Source organism: Equus przewalskii, chromosome 15, assembly GCF_037783145.1.
Source record: "Equus przewalskii isolate Varuska chromosome 15, EquPr2, whole genome shotgun sequence".
Classification (NCBI taxonomy): domain Eukaryota; kingdom Metazoa; phylum Chordata; class Mammalia; order Perissodactyla; family Equidae; genus Equus; species Equus przewalskii.
The window spans coordinates 39,222,534-39,238,181 of NC_091845.1; the positions used below are offsets into that span (position 1 = coordinate 39,222,534).

At 54.7% G+C, this 15,648-nt stretch overlaps 4 protein-coding genes across 8 annotated transcripts in view; 3 read left to right on the top strand and 1 right to left on the bottom strand.

Annotated features, from left to right (window-relative positions):
• Window positions 1-549: 549 nt before the first annotated feature.
• On the top strand, window positions 550-5,113 carry NICN1 (nicolin 1, tubulin polyglutamylase complex subunit). Its single transcript, XM_008523978.2, has 6 exons — window positions 550-831; window positions 2,258-2,434; window positions 2,707-2,820; window positions 3,281-3,352; window positions 3,692-3,796; window positions 3,871-5,113. Exons 1-6 carry the CDS (start codon window positions 700-702, stop codon window positions 3,910-3,912), a joined length of 642 nt encoding a protein of 213 aa, XP_008522200.1. The 5' UTR covers window positions 550-699; the 3' UTR covers window positions 3,913-5,113.
• On the top strand, window positions 4,968-10,599 carry AMT (aminomethyltransferase). Of its 2 annotated transcripts, XM_008523976.2 has the most exons (9): window positions 4,968-5,691; window positions 5,794-5,961; window positions 6,496-6,576; window positions 7,705-7,836; window positions 8,237-8,315; window positions 8,616-8,761; window positions 8,846-9,026; window positions 9,381-9,536; window positions 9,639-10,599. In XM_008523976.2, the coding sequence occupies exons 1-9, from the start codon at window positions 5,602-5,604 to the stop codon at window positions 9,815-9,817; spliced, it is 1,212 nt and encodes a 403-aa protein (XP_008522198.1). In that variant the 5' UTR covers window positions 4,968-5,601; the 3' UTR covers window positions 9,818-10,599. The 2 variants fall into 2 exon arrangements, with proteins under 2 accessions (XP_008522198.1, XP_008522199.1); XM_008523977.2 differs by lacking the exon at window positions 5,794-5,961 and having other exon boundaries at window positions 5,356-5,691.
• A 301-nt stretch (window positions 10,600-10,900) lies between these two features.
• TCTA (T cell leukemia translocation altered) lies at window positions 10,901-14,525 on the bottom strand. Of its 2 annotated transcripts, none has more exons than XM_070575329.1 (3): window positions 14,089-14,525; window positions 13,687-13,789; window positions 10,901-12,308 (listed from the first exon to the last, which is right to left on the bottom strand). In XM_070575329.1, the coding sequence occupies exons 1-3, from the start codon at window positions 14,309-14,311 to the stop codon at window positions 12,266-12,268; spliced, it is 369 nt and encodes a 122-aa protein (XP_070431430.1). In that variant the 5' UTR covers window positions 14,312-14,525; the 3' UTR covers window positions 10,901-12,265. The 2 variants fall into 2 exon arrangements, with proteins under 2 accessions (XP_070431430.1, XP_070431431.1); XM_070575330.1 differs by having other exon boundaries at window positions 13,687-13,741; window positions 14,089-14,330.
• Window positions 14,494-15,648, top strand: part of RHOA (ras homolog family member A) — a 55,655-nt gene continuing 54,500 nt past the window's right edge. Inside the window, exon 1 of one of the 3 annotated variants that reach the window (XM_070575325.1) lies at window positions 14,494-14,911. The gene's annotated coding sequence lies outside the window, so the exon portion shown is untranslated. Of the gene's footprint in view, window positions 14,912-15,040; window positions 15,431-15,648 lie in introns of those variants that run through there. The other 2 variants (XM_070575328.1, XM_070575327.1) reach the window with 2 other exon arrangements.

Here is a 15,648-nt window from a genome sequence, read left to right on the forward strand (position 1 = left end):
CATTTGTCTTGGCTAAACACTCAGGAGTGCAATGGCTGGATCATATTGCAGGTATAAATTTAGTTTTTAAAGAAACGCCAAACAGTTTTTCAAAATGGCAGGAAATTATCAATGGATGAGAGTTCCAGGCACTCCACATCCTTCCAGTCTTAATTTTAGCCTGTTTAATGGGTGTGTGTGGGTTCTAATTTCTATTCCCCTGATGAATAATCACGTTAAGCATCTTTTCATGGGCTTATTGGCTATTTATCTTCTTTTGTGAATTATCTGTTCAAATTCTTTGCCCATTTAAAAAAAAGGGTTAGTATCTATTTTTGCAATTAATGTCGGCCAGGCAGTATGCTCATTTTTGCCCATGGCTTTATATGCTTTAACTGACGATCGCCCTGCACAGAGGCAGTAACGGAGCAAGTCTCGGAGCTCCCAGAAGCTTCAGGACTGCTTGGATACAGAACGAGTGCCCTGTGTCTGGCCTGGCCGGCGATGGCTCTCGAAGGCTCGCGCGGTGATTGGCTGAAGCAGCACTTCCGCAGGCACTTCCGACTCCCCGCCCGCCCTGATCATCGGTGATTGGCTGGGCTGGCCTAGCGCGAGTCCACCCGGGAGTTGTAGTTCTTGGAGCTCGGGTGGGAACACCGGGAAGGACCAGTGGTCCGAGGCCAGGAGCGGCAGTTGTGCTTGGTCGCTGTCGCTGGCACCATGTCCCGCGTGTCCGTGCCCTGCCATGTGAAAGGCACCGTGGCCCTGCAGGTGGGCGACGTGCGGACCTCCCAAGGCCGGCCTGGCGTGCTGGTCATCGATGTCACCTTCCCCAGCGTCGCGCCCTTCGAGGTGAGCAAGCCCAGTGGGCGCGACCGGTGCTCCTGGGCGGGGCTGACCTGGGAACTGGGGTGTGTCCGAGGCATTTAATCTTTTACAGAAAGCCTCTGCAGTATCTTCGCCCTGGCGAATCAGTTAAGGATTTGTTTATTCCTTTAGTTAACACATACTTACTAGAATCCAGCTTCCTGGCCTGTTCTTTTTTTTTTTTTTTCTGAGGAAGATTAGCCCTGAGTTAACTGCTGCCAATCCTCCTCTTTTTGCTGAGGAAGACAGGCCCTGAGCTAACATAGTGCCCATCTTCCCCTACTTTATATGTGGGACACCTACCACAGCATGGCTTGCCAAGCGGTGTCATGTCCGCACCTGGGATCCGAACCAGCGAACCCCACACCGGGGAAGCGAACTTGCGCACTTAACCGCTGTGCCACCAGGCCATCCCTGGCCTGTTCTCTTCAACATCTCTCCCCCATGTCTAGGACAGCGCTGGCACGGAAGTGCCAAAATAGTAGGCTAGGTGCTGGAAATACAGTTCTGAACCAAATGGAAGTGAGAGGTCATTTTGTCCCTGGCTACTGGCTGGGGATCATTAGACAATGACTTACCCCCAAACCTGCCTCCTGCCCATTCCTACAGTCCTTGCTGGAGGTCAGGTTCAACTCATCCTTCAACAGGATCTCCAATGGCTTCATTTTCCACTCTCCAGTTGCCTTCCACATCTGCTGGCAGAGTGAATGGACACTGCAGGACTTCAACACAGAGGGCAAAGTCCACTTTCTAGTTGCCTGGCATTCAGGGCCACTCTATGTCTGCACCCTGCCTTCTTCTCAGCTCCATGCACTTTGTCCTGTAGTATGTGATTCTCCATCAAGCTTTTCCTTACTATAAGTTGAGCGACTTCATTAAAGGGCCCAGCCCTGGAGATTCTGTTTCAGTGTGTCTGAGGGGGGGCCTATACACCTATATTTTTTTAAAAAACTTCCTTAGGTGATTCTGATGAGTGTCCAGTGATGAGAACTGTAGCCAGGCCAAATCACTTAGTATTCCAGGGGTGTGCCAGATTCTCTCACCTTTTGGTGCTCCTTTGTATATGCTACTTTTACATTCTTTACCTTTCCTGGTCCACTTTGGTGAACTCTTCCTCCTTCAGGGCTCATCTGTACACTTTCTTCCTCCTCTAGAGTTACAGCTCTGACCTCTGGCAGCATGTTAGACATGTGGCAAGATCTGTGGTCGTGGTTTATTTGCACGACCTGTTCATTTAGACTGTGAGCTCTTCTAGGAAAGCAAAATTGTCTTTGGGCCCCAGTGGATGCTTGTTGAAATTGTTAGATTGGTAGAAGAATACCTTCCTAAGGGGAGGAGGAGATGGTGCCTTTGAGCCTCTCAGGCCCTGGGACTGGTTCTGATTTGTCGTGGTGGGTTGTGTGCGCTCTAGTTGCAGGAGATCATGTTTAAGAATTACTACACAGCCTTTCTGAGCATCCGTGTTCGCCAGCACACCTCGATGCACACACCGGCCAAGTGGGTAACCTGCCTGCGGGACTACTGCCTGATGCCTGATCCACACAGTGAGGAGGGAGCCCAGGAGTATGTATCGCTGTTCAAGCACCAGGTCAGCTGGGACTCAGCATGGCCGGGGCAACCCAGATGAGGGCTCTTAGGGGGCCTGGGGATTGGCCAGGATACCAAAAAGCAAGAGGCGGGGCAAGGGTGGCCTGGGCTGTAGCTCTTTGGCAAATGCCTTGGAGGGACCATTGCTCTTTCCTTCTCAAGGGCCTGGGGAGGCAGCATCTTGGCTCATTGCTGATTAGGAAACTCCTGGGCAGTGAGCTGGGGCCTCCCTGGGTCCTTGTGTCTTTGTGTATGTGTGTGTGTATGTGTTAGATGCTGTGTGATATGGCCAGAGTACTGGAGCTGCGCCTGATTCTGCGACAGCCATCGCCACTGTGGCTGTCTTTCACAGTGGAGGAGCTGCAGATCTACCAGCAAGGACCCAAGGTAAGTGACTAGTTCAGAGCTATTGGTTGATCCTTTCCCCAGGAGGCTCCTAGCTATAGCTGGGAGAGCTGGGGGTTGGGGTGGGGATGGGAGTGGATGGGTAAGGATGGTGAGATTCAGAAGGAGGACTTCATGGAAGTTAGCCAGGTGGGAATGCTGAAAGCTCATGATTAGAGGTGAGGCCAAGTCCCCATATCCCCTGATCTTTGGAGCCACCTGCCTCTTTCAGAGCTGGAGCCTTCAAATGCTGGGAGATACTCCTGTTCCTTGTGTTCCCGGAGCCTCTTTCTGCATAGCAGAAGTACTTAGTTAGTCTGACTGCCCCTTGGGCCTCTGTGGACCCCTGAACAGAGTTTTCCCAGTGTCTGAGGCTCAGGGTCTCTGCTCCTAGGACCTTGGAATCTGGTCCCAGGGCTGTCCCACTCTGCATCCCTCGGGACAGTATGCCTTTGCTTTGCAGAGCCCCTCCATGACCTTCCCCAAGTGGCTTTCCCACCCAGTGCCTTGTGAGCAGCCTGTTCCACTCCTTGAGGTAAGCCCTTACCCTGGGTAAGAACCATGTGTGAATAGCTCTTGTGTCCAGCACTGGCCTAGGTGGTTGGTCTCCTTTATGCAAGAATATGGGGCTGGACCCAGGGCCCTTCGTTCACTCTATGCCATCTTCCTCCTGGGTGCTCCAGGGGATTTGAGGCATCTCTCTGTGGGGCTAGGCCGCCTACTGCACATCAGTCCTCAACATCATGTTTCACAAGTCATCTAGGAATGTTACTGGTCTTAGCTGGGGGGTCCTGTACCCAACTTGGCCTCTCTGGAGCTCTGAGGGCACTGCTAAGGAGAGACCCATGGCCACTGACTCCTCCTTCTGGATCAGGGTCTCCCAGACCCCAGCAGGGTATCCTCTGAGGTGCAGCAGATGTGGGCGCTGACAGAGATGATCCGGGCCAGTCACACCTCCACAAGGATCGGCCGCTTTGATGTGAGTGATCACTTCCCTCTGCTTTGCTCCTGTTGCTCTGAGCAGGTCAGATCTGATGGTCTTTTGTGTTGCAGGTGGATGGCTGTTATGACCTGAACTTGCTGTCCTACACTTGAGCCATGGCTCTTAGCCAAGACATTGGCCTTCCATGCCCACTCAGGCCTGGTTTGGGCCGTCAGAGGCTGAAGTCCTTTCCTTCTGCATTCCAAGTGTTGCCTGCATGCCCATTCTGTCTGGGCCACGTTCACAGATTCAAGATTCTTGGAGGTTGACTGTATTGCTTCAGCATGAGGTCCTGGTGGGAGTGTCCTCTGTCCTCACCTGACTGCAACCTGAAAGTCTACCCTAAAAACACACCAGTTCTACTTACTAAGAATCCCCATGTACCATCTACCTCTCCTGCCAACATGCACACTCCTGTCATCTGCCTGTTTCTCACCCGGAGTGCAGTGGGCTGGGGTGACCTACTAGAATCTAGTCTATGTAGCCTTGGAAGGCTGCTATAGCTGTGGCACTCTTGTAGTTTGGAAGCTTGAAGGAGAAACAAGAGCCCCATTTCTTCCTCTTGCACCCCCTAGTGGTCTTCTTTCCCTTTGTGTTATGCCCACAAAAACATTTCCTGTATCAACTCTTCTGTTGCCTGCTTAGGGATCAAAGCTCCGGGTTTGGGCAGCCTGAGTCCCTCAGTCCCTGAGCTGGCTCCTGGAGTGTGCATCTGACACAGTCCAAAACACATCATTGTCTCTTCTCCCTGCTGCTTCCTTCCAAGAGTCATGCTCAGTACGATAGTGTGATGAGGGATCAACTTTAGTGGGGGGTGGGTCCCGGTGAGGGTTCTCATTGGTGTTTTTTAAAAGGCTTAGGTGCTCTACAATCCCAGACCAGCTGCTGAATAAGGCAGGCTGCTCTTCCTTATGAGAAAATCCTGTTTCTCTCTGGTTTTTCCTGGCTTTGCCTCTGGGGGCTACAGTACTGCAGTGTGTATTGGACCTGGAAAATCAGACGTTTGTGTGGCTCAACAGCTTCCTGGGGGAAGGTCAGCCATTTTTTGGTGGCTGCTCTCTACTCTCACCCATCAGAGTTCTTCCAGGTGGTATCTTTGCCAGCAGCATCATTTACTTAGCCCCATTCAGCTTTTGCTAAGAGGGTAATGACCATAGTCCTGTGCTCAGGGAGTAGTGGCCCTCAGTGTGTGTGTGTATATGTTGGGGGGAGGTCCCTGGGATGGCAGGGACTGTGCTTCATTCACAGCTGTTTTTTCAGCACCCAGCACAAGGCCCAGTGTGCAGCAAGATGAATAAATACTTGTGGAATGCATGACTGTGCTGGCTGCTTGTGTGTGCCCAGTGGGAGAACTGGAGACCCTCACAGGAGTCCAGGTTACTGTGGCTGGCTCCACCCTCCTGTGTCCTTTCCACCCTTCCCCCTCCCCCCATTTGACCTTATATTCTTGATGTCCTGAATGTGCAATTCAGGCCTTTCAGCCCTTTGCAGAACTTTGACCCTTTGGAGGCAGGGCAGTCTGCAGGGGGAAGTCTAGCCCCCAGCTCTGATTCTGAGCAGTGTAACTGGCTCCTGGCCCAATCTGCCCTGATCAGCTGGAAGCGCCCGGGGCTGTTTCCCTGCAGTTTGGAGTTACTGCACCTTGTGTTCTAAAGCCCCGCCTGCCCTTGGGGCTTCCCGCCCCCTCTTCTGATCCCCCTTGTGGGAGAGAGACCTGTCCAAGCAGGGCCCGGACTACATCTCCCAGCGTGCCTGGCAGAGTGGTGGCCTCTGTGCGCCGGCTGCACCAGTCGTGGGCAACAATGCAGCGGGCAGTGAGCATGGTGGCCCGCCTGGGCTTGCGTCTGCAGGCGTTCCCCTCCACCCTGGGCCGTCCGCTCAGTTGCACACAGGTGGGACAGAGGGTACTGGGGCGTTGTGCCAATCTTGGAAGGTGGGGGAGGTAGGGGGCTGGGGACTGGGGCCCTGGTAGCGCTGAACCCGGCCGCCTGCAGGATGTGCTCCGAAGGACACCACTGTATGACTTCCACCTGGCCCATGGCGGGAAGATGGTGGCATTCGCGGGCTGGAGTCTGCCTGTGCAGTACCGGGACAGCCACGTTGACTCACACCTGCACACACGTCAGCACTGCTCACTCTTTGACGTGTCCCACATGCTGCAGGTGAGCCAGGGGAGCGCGCTGGCCGCCAGACCAAGGCTTCCTCCCAGTCCACACTGGTACAACCCTTGGCTTTGTTTGCTGGGAGCTGGATTTCAAGGGCAGCCCTCTCAGAAGACTTGGAAGTCTCAGGGGTGTCACAGACTATGGCCTCCAGCAAGCTAATTCAGTGGGTTTCCTGATCATCTCTCTAATCTCTCCAGCCTCCTCCCACCAGTAGTGTGCCTTAATGTCCTGGGATTTCCAGGGCACCCATTCTCATCCACTGACCTGGGTATTGGTTTGGAAAAGGGGGTATTTCAGGAAGGTACTGGGCCCTTTCAACTTCCCTAACCTCCCCTATTGCAGCCCTCTTGCATTGGCGGATGTGGGGGAATCAAAAAGTGGGGCCTCTGCCACCTGCAGAACCCAAAAACGAGTCAGGCATTTCAACTGGATTGGACTGTGCTGTGGATGGCAGGGAGGGTGCCTCCTTGCCTAGTGGCCTTCCAGATTACAGCTGTTGCAGTGGCCTGAGGCTTTTGATCTCTTTCCCAGACCAAGATCTTTGGTTGTGACCGGGTAAGGCTGATGGAGAGTCTAGTGGTTGGAGATATTGCAGAGCTAAGGCCAAATCAGGTGGGTCTCTCTTCTCTTATTTCTGCTCAATGGGTGTTCTTAGTCAGGAGCCAGCAAACGGGCTGAGTCCCTACTTCGGGCTTGGGGGCACAGAGATGGACAGACACAGCTTCTCAGGGCTTGCAGTCTTGGGGGACGGAGTCCCTGAGTCCTGTCCAGACACCCAGCCATTCAGGGAGGGGCCTATTCCATCCTCACCACATAAGGCTGGGAGGCCAGAAACCCAGGTTCATGTCCTATTCTGTGACCTTCCATACTCCCTAATCCCTCGCAATTCAAAGTGTAGTCCCTAAATCAGCAGCCTCATCATCACCTAGGAGCTCATTAGGAATATGCTCTCAGACCCTGCCCCAGACCTGCTGAATCAGAACCTACATTTAAATAAAATCCCCAGGTGATTCATGTGACCTCTCAACCTCAGGCTCTTCGTCCATCCAGTGGGGAGGCTGAGGCCAGCCTCACAGTATTTTGGGGCATTGCTGTGGAGCACATGGGATCATCAAGATGGACTTTGAAACTTCTGTCCTGGGGTTTGGGGCATGGGCTGAGTTGTCCCAGGTCTGGGTGGGGTGAAACAGGAGGTCCTAGGTATCATGGACTAAGTGTGAGATAGGGCTCTCAGCTCTGAGTGGGGTGGGGTGCAGAGGCCCCACTAGATCAGGGAGGTCCTCCAAGGTAGGGAAGGGGTGAAAACTTTCTCAGTGCATGAGGATCAAAAACCCTGGGCTTGGGGCCAGCCCGGTGATGCAGCAGTTAAGTTCGCACGTTCTGCTTCTCAGCGGCCCAGAGTTTACTGGTTTGGATCCCGCTGCTTGGCAAAAGCCATGCTGTGGTAGGCGTCCCACGTATAAAGTAGAGGAAGATGGGCACATATGTTAGCTCAGGGCTAATCCTCCTCAAAAAACCCCCACAAAAACCAAAAAACAACAAAAAATAAACAACAAGCAAAAAAACCTTGGGCTTAGGCAAGAGCCTGGGCTGACCCAGCCTTGCACCTTGTACCCCCCTCAGCCCTGTGCAAGAGGCTTCATGAATTTGTGGTGGCTGAGTGGGCCAGGGGTGTGTCTGACTCACATTTGACCTTGGCCTCCTGGACCTGGAGGCAAAGATACTCTACTTTGGTGCTAGGGGACACTGTCGCTGTTTACCAATGAGGCTGGAGGCATCTTAGATGACTTGATTGTGACCAACACCTCTGAGGGGCACCTGTATGTGGTGTCCAATGCTGGCTGCTGGGACAAGGACTTGGCCCTCATGCAGGTACAGTCCCTCTATGTTCTAGGTACTCTATCTTCCTTGTTCACAGAGCAGCATCCTTGTTGTCCAGGATGTAGCTGGCATGGATGATGGGCTCATACAATGGCTCTTTGAGTGATTGAATAGCAAGCCAGTGTGGGCCCTCCCTGGAGCACGCCAGGTTTCAGTTTGGAGGAGGTGGGGAAGTGAAGCTGATGCCTAAGTGAGCATCCTCTGGTGAGGATAGAGGGCTGGAGCCTGGTGTTAGAGCTGGCAGACCTGGACTTGGTCATCCCTACCACTTAGTAGTTATGTGGCCTTGTAAGTTGGGAACCAGCCTACTATGCCCAGCTCTGCAGCACCTGGCCCATGGTAGGTACTCAGTAACTGGTCCCAGAAGCTATTGTGATTTCTTTCTTTTCAGGACAAGGTCAGAGAACTTCAGAACATCGGCAGTGATGTGGGTCTGGAAGTGGTGGATAATGCCCTGCTAGCCCTGCAAGGTGAGCAAGCTAGGCTGGAGTTGGAACTGACCTTTGCCTTCCTGGCTTCCTCTACTGCTTAACAGAGGCCGTACCAGGAGGGTGTGGATGATGTGATATTTGTGTGCCATAATTCGAAGTTTGGTATCATACCCTCCCTCTACCTGCCATAAGGCTCCATGGGCTGTGGGCGAGAGCATCTTCTCCCACCTGCAGAGTAGGTCTTGCTCAGGGCTTGTTCTGGTCCCTGAGTAATGGCTATGGACTAGCTTTAAGGGGCCCTGGGCCCTGGACACTTGGTCACTGGCTCCCTGGGCCCAGGCCCCACTGCGGCCCAGGTGCTACAGGCTGGCGTGGCAGATGACCTGAAGAAACTGCCCTTCATGACCAGTGCTGTGATGGAAGTGTTTGGTGTGTCTGGCTGCCGCGTGACCCGCTGTGGCTACACAGGAGAGGATGGTGTGGAGGTATGTCAAGAAGTGGGTGCAGGATGTTGCAGGGCACAGGACTCTGGGGCCAGCTGCCCACTTGTTCTCTGCTGTCCCATGCAGATCTCGGTGCCAGCAGTGGGGGCAGTCCGCCTGGCAACAGCTCTGCTGGAAAACCCGGAGGTGAAGCTGGCAGGGCTGGCAGCCCGGGACAGCCTGCGCCTGGAGGCAGGCCTCTGCCTGTATGGGAACGACATCGATGAACACACCACACCTGTGGAAGGGAGCCTCAGTTGGACATTAGGTGAGTTGGGCTAGCACTCAGGGATCCTGAAGGCTGGAGTGGCCCTTAATGAGATCAGCTAGCCCATGACTGCTCCCAAGGTTGTATAGCCTGAAGCAAGTGACTCAGCTTCCCTGAGATTCCATTCCCTGATGGGACCACTGTGGCTTTGACTATTAGATGCTGAGGACCTTCAGCAGGCTGAGGTGGGCAGCGTGGCCTGCAAGACCAGAGGGCAGGAGGTGGGTGGGTGGCTGACTGCACTGCAGGGCAGGAATGGGGCCTGGGGGAGCCTGGGCAAAGGGGCCTCAATACTAGATGGATGTTACTTGGGGTCCTTGGACTGTGTCTTAAGTCTGGTGTGTCATGCTCCAGGAAAGCGTCGCCGAGCTGCCATGGACTTCCCTGGAGCCACAGTCATTGTTCCCCAGCTGAAGGGCAAGGTGCAGCGGAGGCGTGTGGGATTAATGTGTGAGGGGGCTCCTATGCGGGCACACAGCCCTATCCTGAGTACAGAGGGCACTGTGATTGGTAGGTGAATCAGGGAAGTTGGGAAGCCCTCCTCCTATCCCCAGGAGGGTGTGGGCACTGGACTGACAGGGTGGTGCTGATGCATGGCCTCTGCCCGGACAGGTACTGTGACCAGTGGCTGCCCCTCACCCTGCCTGAAGAAAAATGTGGCGATGGGTTATGTGCCCTGTGAGTATAGTCGGCCAGGTACCCCGCTGCTGGTAGAGGTGCGGCAGAAGCAGCAGATGGCTGTGGTCAGCAAGATGCCCTTTGTGCCTACAAACTACTACATCCTCAAGTGAGGATGGCTTGGGGTAGTGCCCTCCCCTCCAGGAGCTTTGCTCTGGAAGGCACTCTACAAGGTGTTAGTCAGGAAGCTGAGGCAGAACACAGTGGGAGCAGATGGCTAGGGTGGAGGCTGGTTCTGGTTGTCTGGTTGAGGGGGGCCACACCACCTATTCCTCCCTCATCCTGTGCCACTCCAACTTGAAGACCTCATTTTGGAATGACATACCAGCTCACCCAAAATCCTGTTTCAGCCCACACTCCCACTGACCCCACTCTTGGCTGCTGGAGAGCTGAGAAGCATCAGTTCTGACATCTATCCCTTCCACTCTGCCAGGTGCTGGCTGGGAGAAAGGCTCACCTTTAGGGGGAAGATAAAGCCTACCCAACTTACCACAGTTCCTCACACTGCAAAGGGTTATTACCTTGGGCAGTGCTGGCCACCTTCTCCAGTTTACCTTCCATAAATACATACTGCTGCCTCTCCCTGGGCAGGAATGATTCCTGACTCACAGAGGGTTGGCCCAGTAGTGTTGCTGTGCCATGTGTAAACTTGGGGATGGCTGAGGGGGCATGGACTCACTCTTCCACATTCCCAAGGTGGCCCAGCCTCCTGCCCAGTAGCAAATCATGCCAGACTCACCACCTGTTCTGAGCCCCAGGGCTGTTGTAGGGCAGCCTGGGCCTCTTCTTGGACTTGCCTTAACCTGGGCTGACCTTCACCCCAAGGGCCCATTACTGGACTCCACTGACTCCTAAAAAACATTAAACAAGCTTCCTTCCTTCTTGCTTCTCAGAATCTCTAGCTTCATTGTCCTCTGTCCACAGAGTTACTAGGGTGCCAGCCCAATGCCTGCCTTCCTGGCTTCTCAGATAGGCTCAGAGTGGGTTTCCCTTGAGGGGGCAGGTCTATAAGAACTAACAGGGATAGCGCTCCTGTTGGCACCCACCACCACTCCTCCCAGGGATATGGCAACACCTCTCCATCTCTGCAAGTCATTGCATTTTGGGTGCTGAGGGGCAATAACCCCAGTGTGTTCCCTCTCCAGTCTTCCCTGTGTATGCACACCCTTGTTCTGTCTGAATAATCACACAACTGATGCACTTCCATGTTTAATAAGCCACATCATCAGTTAAGCCTAGGGTGAAATGTGAGACCCTGATTCTGTGTGTGGTGTGTCAGTGGGTAGGCCTGGGGCTGCAAAACCATCATCCTATCAGCCAGAAGATATCACCAGAGTAGGCACATGTGCATGAGCTCAGTGTAGTCCTACTTCCAGTGCACCTCTGCTGCCGAAGATGGCTTAGGCAAAGGCTGCCAGATGTGACATCTAATGGAAGGAAGCAGGCAGTGGGACACTGAGGTAGCTGGTGGCCCAGCAGAAGTAGGCAGAAGTACAGCCATCAGGAAAAGAGGCAGAGCCACACTACTTTCAGGAATTGGTGTTTGCCACCCGCACATTTGGAAGCTCCCTAGCCCACTGTGGACATGGCAGGCCTGCCTAGCCTGTGGCTCTTCTCTGTTGAGGTTCTTGGGGGCTGAAATGGTGATAGTGGGGAGGAGCTGAGCCTGTGGGCTCTTAGGATGAAGCTCCTGTGGTTACAGGTCAAGATAGGAAGTGATGAGGCTGCAGGGCACAGTGGGGCCACTCTGCACTAACTGCTTAGTACCTCCCTGTGAGGGGGCAGGGTACAGACCCACAACCCCATGGACACTTAGGCAGGGGGGGTGGGAGTTCCCCCCTGGGGCTCAGCCTCTTTCAGGTACCTAACTTCCCTCCAAGAATTGAGAGGAATATGAGTACAATGCTCAGGAAAAGACAATTTCCATAGCCTGGCTCACACCTGGAGAGCTCTGGATGGGCCAGGGAGGTGGGTGTTTGGTGCCTCCATGTCTGGATGGTGTCAGCTACCCCCTCCCTTATACTTGAATGGTTAGCTAGGTAACCACAGAGTACAAGGCTGTGTCCAGGCCAGGAGTCCCTTGCTCCCTGCCAACAAGGCAAAACCAAAGAAATTCAGGAAACTCAGGGCTTAGAAGACAGACTTCCCTTACAAATCCCAGAGCTGGTCAACCTCAGGTTTCCTCTCAGAAGGACAAATTTCTATGGGGTCACATCTCAGGGGGATGGGAAGGACAGGAAAAAGCCAAGACAGAAAATGGACTGTTGGCCTCCCAAACTCAGAGGCTTCTCCTGAGCTGACCCCTGAGAGAGGAGAAGCATGCGTTCTCTCCTTAAGGCACCTAGATCAGGGTAGAGACAAATTCTTTACTGGCCCAATGCCTGGGGCTGCTGGAGGCAAGGCCAAGGGCAATGGAGGCCCAGCCCTCCAAGCACTGTGGTACTCCCTGCCCCCAACCTCCTCCCCCCTGCAGTTGTCTGTGGGGTCTGAGCAGCAACAGAACCCAGTGTGGGAGCCAGCAGACCCGGTGATGTCCCTGGAGGCCCCTCTGTTGCCTTCCCTTATTCTCTGTGGGTTTTGAGAGGTTCGTTTGCTCCTGTTTCCCTAAAAATGGAGAGAAGAGAGGGGTTATTCCATGGGCAGCACAAGTCTCTGAGATTGGCTCTCTCTAGCCCCTCTTTGAGGGCTGAGCTGGGCTCAGTAAGGCCATACTACAATCTAGACCTCTCTGCTGAGCTCCCACAGCCCACACTGGGCCCACCACCTTGCCCCTGCAGACTCATTCTTCCTCCTGGTTTCCCACCTTATGGTGGTGCTCCCATCCTTCCCGAGTTGCCCAGGACAGGAACCTGGGCAGTAGGAGGCCTCCTAACTGGCCTCTTGCCCTCTGTTGAACCCCTTACTTGCCATGAAGTGGGCAGTTGTAAAGGCAAATTAGATTACGCCATGGCCTTGCTGAGTCCTTCAGTAGCTCCCTGAGACTTGGGATGGGACGTTCCAGTTCCCTCCATGCCTTCATGTTTGAGCTCCAGCCTTGTCTATCCTTCTAATATGTCACCCTCGTTCTTGCCTCTGAGCCTTCTTCTATCCATTCTCTTTGCCTGGTACACTTTACCACCCACCTAGTCTTTGCCCTCAGCTTAGGCGTCTGTCTTGGGAGAAACCTCTGACTGCCCTTGGCCCTGCACTGCTGCCCTCTCCTTTTATTTTTTTATTTTTATTTTATTTATTTTTTTTGAGGAAGATTAGCCCTGAGTTAACATCTGCCGCCAATCCTCCTCTTTTTGCTGGGGAAGACTGGCCCTGAGCTCACATCGGTGCCCATCTTCCTCTACTTTATATGTGGGATGCCTACCACAGCATGGCTTGCCAATTGGTGCCATGTCTGCACTTGGGATCCGAACCGGTGAACCCTGGGCTGCCAAAGCAGAACGTGCACACTTAACCGCTGCGCCACCAGGCCAGCCCCTGTCCTCCCCTTTTAAATCTCTAGCTCTCCCTGTAAGCAGAGCCTGGGTTGACCTTGTCCTCGTCCTCTGGACCTAGTGTGGCCCCTGCCATGTGGTAGAAGCTCAGAGATTAGCTGAATGAATGTCCTGATTAGTGAGTTCGTGTTTTACAGATGAGGAGGCTGACTCTGATGAAGCTAGTTAGTGCACTAAGGACAGAGGTTCCTGCCTTTCCAACTGAGGTGCTTGCAGTGAAGTGGAATCCAGCAGACTTGCCACTTCATCTCTGAAATTGTGACAATAACACCACCCACCCCACAGGTTGCTGATGAGCATACTGATGGGCTGTTCAGACATCGGTGTCACTGGAACCCTGATCTCTACTTGCAGACCTTGGAGCTTGCTGCAAAGGCCGCTAAGCTGGTGGACTCCTATCCTGAGAACTCCCTTCCCCCATCCCTGTCCACTTTCCCAACACAGGAGAGTCCTCAGCCTGTCAAGCATGGGGTTGAGAAGGGAACAGATTTACTCACCAAGAAGGGAAATGCGTGGAGCCATCAGATGTGGATCCGTTCTGGTTGCCCAGACCTGGGGGCGGGAACACATCCAGAGCTGCAGCAGGCTGGGGGTGGGGATCTGAGCAGGCATCAGCCCAGGTCAGGTTAGAGGCCAGTGGTACTGTTTCGTGGAGTCTGGTGGGGCCCCTAAGGGACTAGTGGTATTGTCGGATGGGGGTTCAAAGAACAGTTGTAATGTGATGGGTGGACTGGTGGGTTTTCTGGCATGAAATGGTATGTTGGCATGGGTACAGCGTTAAGTTGTGATCAGGTTCTTAGAGGACCAGTGGTAGTCTAGGGGGGGTTCTGGGGAGCCCAGTGGTACAGTCCGGTAGGGGTGGGGGCGGCCGGCCCACGGAGGTTGTTAGGGAGCCTCACCTGGGCGGTGATACAGCCCGGTCACAGTGCTCCCGTAGAACCCCCACGCCAGCTGGATGCCCAGGAGACTTAATACCAACCACAGCAGCAGCAGCTTGAAGAGGGTCACGCGCATGTCCTGTGCCTCCCACTCCCGCAGGAACTCGCTACCCAGGGCACCCAGCGCGCCCAGCACTGTGGCCGGCAAAGCCTGCAATGACTGCCCAGACCAAGGTTCCGCCATGAGTGGCCCGCGCCTCACCCGGGGGGCTGTCAGTGAAGTACACACTGCGCAGGCCTCTGGTCGTCCGGGCCAGGCCAGTTAGTGCGCACGCGTAAACCCAGGGACCGCGAAGCTACCTCGCTTGCGCGAAGTGTTGGCAGTTTGGGGAGGAGTATTAAAACCGCGCACGCGCAGCTAGCCCAACCCCACTTATAGGATGAGTGACTCGAGAAGCATAAAATAGCAACCAGGTCTTTTATAGCCCTCGAACTCCCGTGATGCCCCACGCGGCTGTAATGATTGGTTAAGCGCCTTGCTTTTAGGGCGTGGACGCGTTCCTGAGCAATCGTGGCTGAGCTGTGAGTGCGCGCGCGTGCGCGGGGCCGCGACAGGGGCCGGCTCGAGCCCGTTGGGCACGCGGGGGCGCGCACGTCGCTCCCCGCCCTCCCGCCGCCGCCCGCCCTCGCTCTCTAGAGCTCCCCGCCCGCCGCCCGCTGTCCTCCGTCGATTCTCTCGTTGGTCCGCCGTCGCTTCCTCAGCACCGGCCGTTCTCTCCGAGCTTGCGACTCGCGGACAGGCGTTCTCAGTGCGGAGAAGTGGGACTCGGAGTCGTCGCCTGAGGTGAGCGAGAGGGTTCCCTCCTGGCGCCGCGGCGCCCGTGGCCCGCCCGCCCGGTACTCTTCCGGCCGCCCGCCCGCCCGCCGCGGCCGCGCCCCACCTGCTGCTCTCGGCCGGCCGCCCCTGGCCCCTGACCCTGACTCCCGGCCCGGGCCCCGCGCCCCAAAGCGGCAGCCCCGCCCGCGCAGTCCCCGGAAGCGCGCCCCGCGGCCTCCCGCGCCCCTTCCCCCGCCCGGCCAGGCCTGCTGGAGCCCAAGCCGCCCGCCCGCGGTCCCCGGCGCTTCCTCTCTCACGGCCGCGCCGGGCAGGGCGGGGGCTCCGAGCCAGGCCCCGCGACCGCGCCGCGCAACCGGCCGCTGCGAAGCGCGCGTGGCTCCGGAGTTGAAATGGGAAAGAAACTCTTTACAACTCCATTTTGGCTTTTACGTTTAATATGAAGCATGAATCACCGTTTTATACTGGGTGAAGTCCAGTTATGTTTTGGGTGGATTTTCTTTTTAATGCAGTGTTCTTGGAGATTGTGTAAGTAAAAGATAGTGTTGAAATCTTAGGGGGTTGGGATTCTTCGGTATTGAAAAAAAGGGGCTTTTTCATTGAAAAGAACATTTTTCATGATTTAAACTATATTGCATCAAAATAGAGTATTAATTTGCAGTTTTGCTTAGTCTAAGTTTCTACCGTAATTAAGAATCACCTAAACATCTGTTCTTAGTTACCGATTGGATCCAGTTACAGGTCGT